This window comes from Achroia grisella, unplaced genomic scaffold (assembly GCF_030625045.1).
Source record: "Achroia grisella isolate CSIRO2021 unplaced genomic scaffold, CSIRO_AGI_Agris_v1 utg5611, whole genome shotgun sequence".
In the NCBI taxonomy this organism is placed as follows: Eukaryota; Metazoa; Arthropoda; class Insecta; order Lepidoptera; family Pyralidae; genus Achroia; species Achroia grisella.
In genome coordinates this window covers 19,539-34,873 of record NW_026712942.1, presented here as the reverse complement: position 1 = coordinate 34,873, position 15,335 = coordinate 19,539, and the positions used below count along the sequence as shown (strand labels likewise).

The window sequence follows — 15,335 nt, the reverse complement described above, 5'->3', positions numbered from 1 at the left end:
AAAATCTGTAAGACCATTCTCCGTGATATATCCCTAAGTAGGATGGAGGTGTGGGATTTTACCCACAAAAAGATCATACGGTGTACTTACGAGCACCATTGGCGAAGTCACGAGGGCGCGTTAACATAATTACCCAGGTTCCAACGGACCCAGCCTAGACGGGTGGAAGTTCTAAATTGTTGTCACTAATTGCGAAATAGGTCGCCACGTGTATAACACCAAAATGTTAGGGAATTTACTCTCTAATAAATTTATCACATTGGTTTCCAGGGGCAACCGCGTTAAGTTGAAACTGACATGGTACTTTGCTAGCAATGCGATGATTATATATATAATAAGAATAAGAATAGAATAGAATAGAAATCATTTATTCAAATAAACTTACATTGAAGCACTACTGTATAGTCATCACATTTTCATCATTTTCATTTTCATGCTGACAAGAATAACATGCAAGAAAATTGTGTGTTGCTCTTTTAAATAATTTTATTCTTACTTACAATTTAAGTTTAAGTGTGTGAATACAAACTATCGATTAGCACTAATTCAATTAAATAATAGAATAGAAAAACATTCAATACACAACAACTGGTTAAACAATTAATAAGAGGAAATAAGTCATAGTGATTAGAGCAGACCAGTCCCCACAAGCAGCACCCGTTCACGAGTATGACGGATGAGCCAGCCATCACTGCGCTCGACCATATTTTAGGGAGCCCAATGACCCGGCCCACCACGCCGCCACAAGTCTGGACATTTTAGTGAGCATGCCTACTCAAAACACCAGACCTACTACATCATAGCTACTCACAATTGCCATCTGATGGTTATAGTATTCACATTTTACATAAGAATGCATGCGGCAATCAATACAAAAACCGCTACGCTTTCATATTTCTAAAATAATTAAATCAAGAAAGCAATGAGATAAACAAATTATGACGTTGTATGCTAATAATCTAATTATTTACTTGATATGTTGTCGTCTATGAATTCGTCTATCCTGTAATAAGCTCTCTTACACAAAAATTGTTTAATATAAGATTTGAATTGCCTCTCTGTCAGATTTAGTGCAGATTCTGGCAGTTTATTATAAAATATATATATATGTTACTTGTCCTATTTTTATATATTATTGAAGTAAAAATTATAGTCTTAAGGAAGGTCTCCAGTGGGAAAACCGTGAAGGTCAATCTGACGTGGTACATTGCTAGCAATTGGATGACTATTAGTTCACATTACCAACAGTTTAGGAAGTTTGAAAGTTGCGCCGGTTATAGAAAAGTTGCGAGGTAACAGATTGAGCTGGTATGGGCATGTTATGCGGAGGAATGAGGACCATGTCTTATGGAATGTGTATAATATGAATGTGGATGGATGTAAAGGGAGGGGACGCCCTAAGAAAAGATGGATGGATTGTGTGAAAGATGATATGAATAAAAGAAGAGTATGCTCAGATATGACGACCGATAGAGAGCAGTGGAAGAGAATGACATACTGTGCCGACCACAAATAATGGGATAAAGGCAAGGTAATGATGATATCAACAGTCTCCTTCTATATGATTATTACTTGTCTTGTTTTTATATGTTAATGAAGTAAAAAAGTGTCTTAAGGATGGTTTCCAGGGAGAACCGCCTGGAGGTCAATCTGACGTGATACATTGCTAGCAATGAGATAATTATTACTCTACATTCCTAACAATCCCTTCCCTCTATACTGATATGTTACTTGTCTTGTCTTTATATGTTATTGAAGTAAAAAGTACAGTCTTAAGAACAAATATACAGAAGTCAGCAATCGGGTGGTCCGTCTGGGTTACAATTAGAAATAGATTTATCGACACAAGCATAATAAAATGTCGCATAAAAATAAAACGAGACCAGAATATTCTTGTTCAAAATAAACAGATAAATTATTGAACTCGGTAGCGTGTTTGCGACTCCTGGCGCTGTCGCGGCCGGCGCGCGCGCTCCGTGATTTACGACCCGTCATAGAGTAGGCAACGATCAGAGAACGCGTCTAACTCTAGAGAACTCATCTCGTGTTCTCAATGTTGTGGTTTTTTATTAGTATTATAATAGAGTCTAGGCCTAGAGGCCTCTAGGCTATAATACTAAGCTGAAAATACAATGCTCTAGACCCCAGAGAACGCGTCTAAAACTCACCTTGTGTTCTCAATGTTGTGGTTATAGCTTTATGTTGTTCTTATCTATAAGCTATATTACTGTAAAGTTTCATCAAAATCCGTTCAGTAGTTTTTGCGTGAAAGAGTAACAAATATGCATACTCACAAACTTTCGCGTTTATAATATTACTAGCTACTCGCCCCGGCGTCGCCCGGGTGTACATGTATTATATATATATAAACCTTCCTCTAGAATCACTCTATCTATTAAAAAAACCGCTTCAAAATCCATTGCGTAGTTTTAAAGATTTAAGCATATATAGGGACGGACAGACAGCGACAGCGACTTTATTTTATACTATGTAATGAAGATAATGGAATGATGCATCCGCCTGCACCAGTGGAGGATGATAAAATGAGCATGAGGTCAGGCCAGTTAGTCTATCTTGGTAAATGACAATTTACCACGATGGTTTCCAGGGGGAATCGCGAGGAGGTCAACCTGACGTGGTACATGGCTAGCAATGGTTATTGGTCCACATTACAGATAATCACCTTCCCCCTCAGGTTGTCGTAATTACCACAGACTATCAAAGTCAGATTAAAAGAAATGCAAATAATAATATACAACGGACTGTGTTCTGATGAATTGTTTGACATGATGCCTACGGCTACCTTTTACCATCGCTCCGCTCGCCATCGACAGGGAATTCATCCCCACACGCTGGAACCTAAGTGGTCTCGAACAGTGCGGTTTCAGAGGAGCTTCCTCCTGCGTACACTTAGATTGTGGAATAAACTTCCTGGCGAGATTATCTCGAGAGACTTCATGGGGGTTTTTCAAGAAGGGTATATTAAGGTTTCTTAAGGGTTGGCAACGCACATGTGAAACACCACGTTTCAGGCGTCTATAGGCTACGGTAATCGTTTACTCTCAGATGGGCTGTATGCTTGTTTGCTACCTACGTGGTATAAAAAAAATATCTCAAGACAATTCATACAGCGTCATCTAGTCGTAAACTAAGCAAAGCTTGTGTTATGGGTACTAGACAAGTGATACAAATATATAGAATCATTTTTTTGTAAATACATACATAATATACATAGAAAACACCCAGGCAAATGTACACATAAATACAAATGTTTGTACCGTAAGAGGAATCGAACCCGCGACCATCGGATGCAAGTCGGTGTGCAAATCCGCTGGACCATCGTGGCCATCAAAAATAGAAAATTCTTTATTCTTCCCATCACAAAATGAATAAGAAAGAAACTAGAGTGTTGATCGAAATTAATATTGTAAATTGAAATTTTTATGTTGAAATGTGTGAATACAAGATAGCACTCTTTTTTTTTATTATCCTATGGTGGTAAACAAGCATACGGCCCATTTGATGGAAAATGGTTACAGTAGCCTATGAACGCCTGAAGCACCAGGGGTGTCACGTGCGCGTTGCCGACCCTTAAGAAACCTTAATATACCCTTATTGAAAAACCCCATGCTGTAGTCTCGTGAGAAAACCTCGAATATTATAATAAAAAAAGATTATACAATATTATCTAGTTTATCACAACTGAAGCAGCCACATAATGATACTAAACCTAATTAATAATAATACTTCTTAACGCGAGTAAAGCCGCGAGCAAAAGCTAGTTATATGAAAAAACGATTTCCTGTTTTATCGGTGAAAATAATGTATAACGACGACCACAGTTGGTGAACTAAGAGAGACGGATGTCAAAACGAGTAAGCTCCCAAAATACTTACCTCTTTGTTCGGTCGGCTCTTTGTTTGTCGGTTATAACCATTTTCATAATAATGAATAAATGTTTTGACTATGAAAGAACACACTCATCGCTGGTCAAAATTAGTATTGCTAGTGATATTTAAAGGGCTTCTCATCTATACATATAAATAAAATTGGAGTGTCCGCTTGGAATTTAACATTATTATTCTAAAAAAGAAGAACGTAGCCTAAGTTACTCTTTATTACATCAGCTACCTGCCAAAAATGTCTCGTGAAAATCGGTCCAGCCAGAACAGACAGACAGACAAAAATTGTAAAAAATGTTATATTTATATTCATATGCATGTAAAAAAACGGTTATTTCAATATTACAAACAGACACTCCAATTTTATTTATATGTATAGGTATCAGCTGGTCCACATTGGCAATATAAATATTTGTACTCATGAGAAACATTTGGCGGCGTGAGATCACATCAGACCATTTGTTGATAATTAAGATACACCACAGCTGAGCTCTGGCGCCACAAGTGTTAAAAGACATTTTTTTTTTATAACAGAGGACAAACGAGCATGCTGCTCACCTGATGAAATAGAAATAGAAATAGAAATAATCTTTATTCAAATAAACTCATTACAAGCACTTTTGAATAGTCATATTTTGATTCTACCACTCATTCGGAATGCAGATTCATCACAAGAAGAATGAGCAAGAAACTTGTGTGTTGCTCTTTTTTTTGATGGTAAGTGATTACCGCCGCCCATGAGCACCCGCAACACCAGGGGAATTGCAAGTACGTTGTCGGCCTTTTAAAAAGGAATAATCTTATTATGTTTTTATATTTCAGCCTAAATAAATCGGTGCTGCTTGGTACAAGTGTTAAAAGACATTTTTTTTTTATAACAGAGGACAAACGAGCATGCGGCTCACCTGATGAAATAGAAATAGAAATAGAAATAGAAATAATCTTTATTCAAATAAACTCATTACAAGCACTTTTGAATAGTCATATTTTGATTCTACCACTCATTCGGAATGCAGATTCATCACAAGAAGAATGAGCAAGAAACTTGTGTGTTGCTCTTTTTTTGATGGTAAGTGATTACCGCCGCCCATGAGCACCCGCAACACCAGGGGAATTGCAAGTACGTTGTCGGCCTTTTAAAAAGGAATAATCTTATTATGTTTTTATATTTCAGCCTAAATAAATCGGTGCTGCTTGGTAGTTTGTATTCACACGTTTCAACTTGTAAAATGTGAACTTACAAGGATTGTTTAAAAGAGCAACACACAAGTTTCTTGCTTATTCTTCTTGTGATGAGACAGCTTTCCGAATAAGCGGTAGATTAAAAAAAATTGGTGACTTTTCAATAGTGCTTAAATTAAGTTTATTTGAAAAAATGTTTTTCTATTCTATTTCTATTCTATTCTAATTCTATTTGTTCATTATTGGAGCGACATACGTAGGGTTGCGGGTAGTAACTGGATGAGAAGGGCTGAAGATCGTGCCCAGTGGCGTACCTTGGGAGAGGCCTATGTCTAGCAGTGGACTGCAGTGGGCTGATGATGATGATTATTATTTTCCTCGCTTAATATTGTTAGACCATGTTGTGTGGACTGATAAACTTATTACTAGTAACGTACAATGTCAGTTTGATGCGTTTCTCCCTGAAGACTTGACCTGACGTTGTGATAAATTCCTAGTGATTTTTTTACAGCACAGGGAACAAACGTGCGTGCGGCACCTGATAGTAAGTAATTACCGACGCCCATGCCCACCCGTAATACCAGAGGATTTTTTTTATGGAAGATAATGGAATGGCACACCCGCTTGCACTAACGGTATACGCTGGCGGGACACCAGTGGAGGATGATAGAATGAGCATTGTGCCAGGTCAGTTAGCCCATCGTGGCAAATTTACTAAAAATTAACTACGATGGTTTCCTGGGGGAACCACGTGGAGGTCGACCTGACCTGACTTACCCCCTGTTAGACCATGTAGGTGCACGATATAACACGACCGCGTATCTTCACCTTTATATCAATTACGTATCGGCCGTTAATTTAAACGTTGGCTAAAAGTGTTATTTATAAGTTAAAACAGATTAACAATACAAAAGTGTACACTACATACATGCGAGAACTTTTTATGATTAAATTTTATATTGAAATATTAAATCTATTATATGCTTTAATATAATATTTTATGTATAATATATGTGTAATTATGAAACTATGTATAATATAATATATATCCCTACAGTGAAAACTTCTATTAAAAACTTCCCCTGTATCAAATTGCAGCGGGAGCCTAAGAATTAAAATAAATCAAAATATATACGTTAAAAAGAAACTGTGAAACAAATAAAAGGTTGAAAAAAAAATTAGACGTGTCATGCATCAAATTTCCCTGCGCCGCGTTATTCTATAACCTAACTACTCTGTATGTAGTCGTATGCAACGCTCGCTTATGAACTAGAGTTACCACCTGTCTCACAAAATCGGGTATGTCCTATAATTGAGTGTTAATTGAACATGAATATCTCCAGTTTCTCGGCACAAAATCGAGATAAAAAAGTACATGGAATTTTTTTTTTGATGTCGGTTAATGAAATTCTCCTCTAATTTTTGACGTGGGCAATATTTTTCTTAATAGTTTTATATTTTGTTAGATAGAGTACAAGGTGAACATCTTCTCATAACTTTGTTAATTCCAGACATAAACAGATAGCAGAATTTCAAAATCAAAGATAATTTGTCTCGGATTTAAAATGAAGAGGTGGTAGCCCTAGTGTGGGCTGCGCGTGCGCCGCTCAGGAATGCATTACGAATGCACAATACCTGCAGCATGTTACACAACGTGTGTTTCTAGCAATTATGTTGCTGAATAGCCATATATGTACATTACTGTATTATATTAGTTGCTCGCAAATATATATGTGTCGTATGTATGCATGATTGTATATATATTCATATATATGTATGTATATGTAAGTATATTATATTATTGTATTGTACTTTTTTTTATAACATAGGGGACAAACGAGCTTGCGGCTCTGCTGATGGTAAGTGATTACCGCCGCCCATGAGTAACCCGCAACACCAGGGAATTGCAAGTGCGTTGCCGGACTTTTAAAAAGAAATAAGCTCTTTTCTTGAAGGTTTCAGAAATACCATTGCTGGAAGATGATTCCACAATGTGGTTGTGCGAGGCAAAAAGTTTCTAGAAAACCGCACTGTGGAAGACCGCCATTCATCCAGATGATCAGGATGTTATTTCAGTTTCTGTCGGGTGGTACGGTGGTGAAACTCAGCAGCTGGTATTAATCCGAATAATTCCTCAGAATTGTATTATGTTATAATTTATAACATTTCTTCCAATATTGTTACCATTATTACACCTCTACCAGACGCAAATCTAATCACTTCGCTCTATCCTAAGGTTACCTGGAAGAGATCGCTTTTTAACAATAAGGCCGCCCATTATTAAGTCTTTGTCTTGTTTATTATTGTTTTTTTATCATTTTATAATTACATAATTGTGTATGTAATTGTATTTTCTGTGAGAGGAGCAATATAGAGTTTCATTCATTCATATGTGTGTAGACGTTATATTAACGAGTTATGTAATATTTTTGTATGTATATATATTTATATATGTCTATTCATTGTTATAGTTATTATTAAAGTAAGGTTAGATAGTACACTGATACTGATACTGCTAGATTAGTCTATTTTAGTTATTTTCATAGTTTACTCTCTTATGGAATATTACTATGGGGAAAAGCGGCAGATATTAAAAATATATTCATATTACAAAAATGTGCCATTCGAGCGATCTACTGTATGAAGAGTCGTGACTCATTAAGAGAGAAATTCAAAGAGGCAAATATTCTCACCGTTGCTTCTCAATTTATATACTCAAATACACTAACAAAATCTTCACTTATTTAAAAAAAACAGCAATAATCATAATATTAATACTAGATTTAAAGACAAACTTGCTGTTTCTAAGTATCGTTTAGAAAAGTCAATAGGTCTTTTATGAGAATGGGTATAAAAATTTGCAATAAGATACGGTATACCAAATTCAAAATATGTGTTAAATCATATTTACTGAGCAAAGCCTATTACTCACTAAACGATTACTTGAATGACGAGCGTGCATGGCTATAATTGTTCATGCACGGGATTTTCATTTAATGTTAGACATAGACACCTATATAAATACACATTGTAAATAAAATGACTTATTAAGAAAATAATATAAATTGAGTTTCTTGCCAGTTCTTCTCAATTGGATCCTATATACTGAACTGGACGGTAGGGAAAAACTATAATATAAAAAAAAAATACGTTCATAAGCGGCTAAAATGTCCTACATGAATAAATGATTTTTTAATTTATAAGTTTGAAAAAAATTATTGAGCAAAGTGCGGTATTAAAGACCGATATTAAAGATCAGCTTTGCACAGATTAGATTATTATTATTATTATTATTAATTCCAAGAAAAAAGAATACTAACTTGTGTTTGCTAAGGCATCTTTCAGGCTGATGCTGTCCAGGTCGCAGCAGAAGACAGACGCGTCTCCGACCCTGGCGCATGTGCCGCGTTCTGGTGGGCACTGGGAGCGGGACATGTGGAAGCACTTCCCTCTCTTCAAGTGAGCCTGGCTCACTGTCTTCGGCTTCTGCGTAGAGGCTGGTGGCTGATGCTGTACTGGTTTCGGTCCCTTTTAATTTAAAATTAAATTTATCACACACAGCGCCATCTAGTCACAGCCTAAACAAAGCTGATGTTACTAGACAACTGATATAAATACGTAGATATTTTTTTACGTAAATACCTACATACGGCTTTGCACGGGTGTACATGTATAACATATAATAATAATAATCTCAGGACAATTCACACAGCACCATCTAGCCCCAAGTTAAGCTACCTAAAGCTTATGTTATGGGTACTAGATAACTGATACATATACATAGATATTTTTTTTTTTGTACCTACATATTATACATAGAAAACACCCAGACCGATACAAACAATCATACCCATGAATACAAATGGTTGTGCCGTACGAGGAATCGAATCCGCGACCATCGGTCGTAAAGTTGTATGCTAGACCGCTAGACCACCGAGATCGTCGAATATATATAAACCTTCCTTTTGAATCACACTATCTTTAGCTAAAAACTGCATTACAATCCGTTGCGTAGTTTAAAAGATCAAAGTGACTTCAATTTATACTATGTACAGATAAATAATACATGTGGTTGTATACGTATGGTTCGGAATCTTCTTTATAAAACATAGATAAAGAAGATTTAGAAACAACATCGTTAAACGTAACCATTCAGAAATTTTATTATTTTTATTATATATTTTGTTTGTTTGTATATGTGTTAACTTAAGCAGTGATAACTAATCATAATTATCATCATCATTTCAGCCCCGAAGACGTCTACTGTTGAACAAAGGCCTCCACCAAAAGTCTCCACGACGGTCGATCCTGCGCTACTCGCATCCAACACTTTATAGCGATCTTGACCAGTTCGTCGGTCCACCTTATCGGAGGCCTTCCCACGCTGCGTCTTCCGGTCAGCAGTGGCCACTCAAGAACTATACTGCTCCAACGGCCATCTGTCCTACGAGCTATGTGGCATACCGATTGCCACTTCAATTTCGCAATTCACTCACTTACGTCACTTTGGTTCTTCTGCAGATTTCTTTTCTGATACGATCACACAGAGAAACTCCGAGCACCCTCTCCATTGCCCTCTGAGTGACTTTGAGCTTATTTCTGAGCGTCACAGCTACTACAATGATCGCTAGTATAGTAATAAAAGTATTTACCTGTCTGTGTACTGGCTGCTCTAAGTCGTCTACTCTCATTTCAATGGACGGCAAATGTAGCGTCAAATATATAACTAGAATCCATATCGTCACCTGCGAACAAACACATTACTTTTATTTTTATTTGCATATAAAATCTACAGAATAACCTCTATACAGCTTTAGTCACAAAAACTATACAATACTTATTTTTATATATTTAATTGAATTGGGTGTTATTTTGTGGAAGTCCATTACACTACTTAATGGATTTATATTATTTTATTTAATTCCACTACAATTAACATGTGTGAGACTACATATATTTTGTGTGGAAACTTATTTTTATATCTTATACTTATATATAAAATTCTCGTGTCACAGTTTTCGTTCCCATACTCCTCCGAAACGGCTTGACCGATTCTCATGAAATTTTGTGAGCGTATTGAGTAGGTCTGAGAATCGGCCAACATCTATTTTTCATCCCCCTAAATGTTAGGGGTAGTCCACTCGTAAATTTTTTTTTTATTATTTAGACAAAATTTTTTGTTTCTATTTTTTTTCTTCTAATTCTATCATCAACCCCTATTTATAAAGTTTTAGTAAATATATATATATATATATATATATATAAAAAGAACTGACTTCCTTTTTAATTTGAATCTTTGCGCTTCATTCTTTTTGGCCAGCTCCTAAAGGACGTAGCGTGATGTTATAGATGTCTATAAATATCTTTCTTAAAAATTAGCCTATGAAATATAAAATATTAGACATAGACACCTATATAAATATTTATTGTAAATAAACTGCCTTTAAAAAAAAAACTAATTCAATTGAGTTTCTTGCCAGTTCTTCTCAATTGGATCTATATACTCAACTGGACGGTAAGGAAAACATTATAATTATAACGTAAAAATTTTTCCGTTCATAAGCGGCTAAGATGTCCTACATGAATGAAATGAAATGATTTTCTCAAATCCATCTGGCAGTTCCAGAGCTAGGCGCGTTCCAACAAGATCTGTTTTATTTGTTACTATGTAATATATTAATAGTAATTTTCCGCTTAATGTTTATTGCTGTTTAAATCATTCCACAGTACAAACATTACATAAATAGACAAGTGTATCTACATCTAAATATACGAATCCCCGTATTATTGGAACAAAATGGCAAAGGGTATCACGCAAATATAAAATTGTTATCATTTACACGACGTCTGCGTCTTTATACGCGTGATAAACAAAATTACTTGAAAATTAAAAACTTAATGAGATATTTGTAAGACGCAATAAGGTTTTTTTATGGACCACAATGGAACCCGAAAGGAAGATTCTTGCTCGTTCCTCTAGTGATGAGACAGCTTTCCGAACGAGCGGTAGATTAAAAAATGTAATGACTATTCAAAAGTGCTTCAATGTAAGTTTATTTGAATAAATGATTTTCTATTCTATTCTATTCTAGATATTTGTAAGACGCAATAAGGTTTTTTTATGGACCACAATGGAACCCGAAAGGAAGATATTTGTAAGACGCAATAAGGTTTTTTTTATGGACCACAATGGAACCCGAAAGGAAGATACTTGTAAGGCGCAATAAGGTTTTTTTATGGACCACAATGGAACCCGAAAGGAAGATATTTGTAAGACGCAATAAGGTTTTTTTTATGGACCACAATGGAACCCGAAAGGAAGATACTTGTAAGGCGCAATAAGGTTTTTTTATGGACCACAATGGAACCCGAAAGGAAGATATTTGTAAGACGCAATAAGGTTTTTTTATGGACCACAATGGAACCCGAAAGGAAGATATTTGTAAGACGCAATAAGGTTTTTTTATGGACCACAATGGAACCCGAAAGGAAGATATTTGTAAGACGCAATAAGGTTTTTTATGGACCACAATGGAACCCGAAAGGAAGATACTTGTAAGGCGCAATAAGGTTTTTTTATGGACCACAATGGAACCCGAAAGGAAGATATTTGTAAGACGCAATAAGGTTTTTTTATGGACCACAATGGAACCCGAAAGGAAGATATTTGTAAGACGCAATAAGGTTTTTTTATGGACTACAATGGAACCCGAAAGGAAGATATTTGTAAGGCGCAATAAGGTTTTTTTATGGGCCACAATGGAATGGTGCACCCGAAAGAAAAAGTAAAGAAAATGTACTAACGATTCTTGTCTGAAAAAAAAATAGTAACATAGTATTGAATCGAAATCATTACAAAAAAACAAAGTCGCTGTCGCTGTCTCTCCGTCCAAAATCACATATCGTCACATTCAAATTCAAAATATCTATATTCATGTAGGTCTATTAAAGACTCTTATGATATGTCAAATATACCGTCAGTTCGGAATGATTTCGAGATGAGAACTGACGAGAAACTCAGCTCGTATTCTTTACTAAATAAATGTTGTACATGTTTACAATAATACCATATGTATGCTTAAATCTTTAAAACTACGCAACGGATTTTAAAGCGGTTTATTTTAATAGATAGAGTGATTCAAGAGGAAAGTTTATATATATATATAATACATGTACACCCGGGCGAAGCCGGGGCGAGTAGCTAGTAATATTAAAATAATGCACCTGAAAACATAATTCGTTGTTATTAGACAACAGAACAGTGCACCCGCCTATGCTGACAGATTACGCTGGCGGAGCACCAGTGGAGGGTGATAGGGTCATCATGAGGTCAGGCCAGTTAGCCCATCGTGGCGTAATCTCATTGAAATGGTATAGCGTAACATTAGAAATAGAAACAATCTTTATTCAGATAAACTTAATATAAGCACTTTTGAATTGTCATATTTTCTTATTCTACCATTCATTCAAAATGTAAACAAGAAGAATGAGCAAGCAACTTCCGTGTTGCTCTTATAAATTAATGTTGTACAGAATAAAATTTTTAAGAACTGTCTGTGAATACTAACTGCCGCATGAAATTTGGGTGTAGCTCTTTTAAATATATGTTTTTTTAGTATTACATTGTTAAGCATTTTGTATTAATACAAACTATCAAATAGCAAAGTTGCTATAAAGAAATCAAGAGTTATTTGAGTAACAAAATAAATCAGACATAGTTATTAGAGCAGACAAATCTCTATAAGCAGCACCCGTTATAATAATAATAATCTCAGGACAATTCACATAACGCCATCTAGACTCCTGTTAAGCTAGCTAAAGCTTATGTTATAGGTACTAGATAACTGACACAAATACATTTTTTTTGTAATTATCAACATGGTATATCGATACAAACAATCATACTCATGAATACAAATGTGCCGGGCGAGGAATCGAACCCGACACCATCGGGCTAACCATCGAGGCCGTCAAATGTGTTACACATCAATAAAATGAAATGAAATTATTTATTTTTATAACGGCTTCAATAAATACATAACACGCCGCTGGTAATAAGGAAACTGAGAACTGAGACGTTCATTACGAATGTATTTTGAAAAACACGGCACATATCATCTATGATTCACAGGTATTTTTAGCGCTAAATCTATTTGTTCCTAATGCGTAACTTGATGATTCTGGTAGGTAATTAAATACAAGATGACTGTCAATATGATTTAAAAGCAACTTGGGAGAACGAGTTTTTTTTAACAGACATTAATGGAATGGTACACCTACCTGCACTGACGGTTTACGCTGGCGGAGCACCAGTCGAGGATGATAAGATGAGCATGAGATCAGGGCATGTCTTTAGCTATCCCATCGTGGTAAACTCACCAGGAATTTATCACGATGGTTTTCAGAGGGAACCGCATGGACGTCAACCTGACATGGTACATTGCTAGTAATAGTGTCATTTGTCCACATGACCAACAATCCCATTCCATCGAGTTATTCATTTAATTCACAGCTTAATAGCATCACTAAATATCATCAGGAATGAAGAAGTGCTTGAGAGGATTAAAGAAAAGAGACAGATCATAGATATTATTGAGAATAGGCGGGGGAAAATTTTGGGGCACTTGATACGACACGACGAACTAATTAACAACATTATTGAAGGAAATATAGATGGAAACAAGGAAGGGGAATACCAAGACACAGCTATATCAAGCAAGTTAAAGAAAAAGTTGGAGTCGTGTCGTATCAACAGCTAAAAGGACTGATGGAAGATCGTGGAAGGTGGCGGGAGCTCCACCGACAAGAGCACAGCTCTTAAATTATGAAATATCATCAAATTTGTCATATACATAAAATTTGGAATGAAATATATTTATTTTTTTCCATTTTCGTTATCTATCGGCAATCAGCCTATTACCTTTTATTAGATTTTATAACTTTCGTTATCTGTTGCTTTGAGTTACCTCATGCAGTCATGTGGTCGCTCCGTTTATATTTTTTTTTTCATTTGGTTGTTTTTGTTAGGGCTGCCATTGTCAGGTGCGTGGACCTGTAGCACTGCGACCTACATAGATCTATTGTGCTCGCCCTTTTCAGAGTTCGCTACCTAGACCCTCCTTCCATTCTTGTCCCAGACGACAAAAATTTAAGGACATTCTTAGGAACTCCTTTTATATACATCAGCTGTGTTAAATTGGAGCCAGACCTTTTCAGCCTGCATACGTAATCCTTGGAGTCCAAGAGAGTTGTGGCCAAAGGGTTGGAATGGTGTTTAAGTCTTTGAAAGTAAGGAACGTTTTATTAGAAGACAAACATAGAATACTTTTTCTATGCAGATCAATCATGAGCAAATGCACAAAATCGCAGGTAATAAAAATGGCCATTATGCCTCCGTACGTATGTGTGTGTGTGTGTGTGTGTGTGAAAACATGATTTTTAATGTTGGAGTAGGATACCCTGGTTTGTTTGTAAATTGATATTAGTTGCAGAGTGGCAACATCGTCCTAGTACAATTTTGTATACGAGAAATAGAAATAGAACTCGACTCGATTCAAATAAACTAAACATAAGCACTTTTGGTTGGTCATATTATTGTTATTCTACCACTCATTCCTAATTGTTCAGAAAGGATTCTTGGAAAGAAAGAAAGAAATATAAATATTAAAATAAAAATAAATTTATACAAAATTAGTCATAATCAGAGCAGAATAGTCCCTACAAGCAGCACCCGTTCATGTACATAACGATTAGGTTATATTTCATAAAAAACGGCTAGTCTGAAGTCCTACTGAAAAATAGCTAGAGATTAAAAAAAAATATTTACATAAACTTATCCTAACTTAAAAGTAGTACCGTACTTGGACTGTTTTTATGATTATTATTTTGAAGCGTATTTTTTTAATTTTTTGCTGTTGTTTTTTTTTATTTTGATAATTTTACATTATTACTAATTAAATGATTTCGAGATGAGAAGAACTGACAAGAAACTCAGCTCGTATTCCTTTCAAGTAGATGTTGTACATGTTTAAAATAATACAGATTCATTTCTAAATTCAAATACTAGTAGTCACTATATTCTTCCAAATTAATCTGTTTTTTTATTTATTTGAAAAGAATATGGGCTGAGTTTCTTGCCAGTTCTTCTCATCTCGAAATCATTCCGAACTGACGGTAGATTTGACATATCATAACAGTCTGTAATAGACCTACATGAATAAAGATATTTTGAATTGAATCAAACTTCGAAAA

General features: G+C 35.5%; 1 protein-coding gene across 1 annotated transcript in view; it reads right to left on the bottom strand.

Annotated features, from left to right (window-relative positions):
• LOC131848570 (protein halfway-like) overlaps positions 1–9,829 on the bottom strand; it is a gene marked incomplete at its 5' end in the record, with an annotated part of 33,592 nt that extends 23,763 nt beyond the window's left edge. The window contains 2 exons of the mRNA XM_059198485.1: positions 8,405–8,612; positions 9,737–9,829. Of these exons, the coding sequence (XP_059054468.1) occupies positions 8,405–8,612; positions 9,737–9,829 (301 nt within the window). The remainder of the gene's footprint in view (positions 1–8,404; positions 8,613–9,736) is intronic.
• Positions 9,830–15,335: the final 5,506 nt, after the last annotated feature.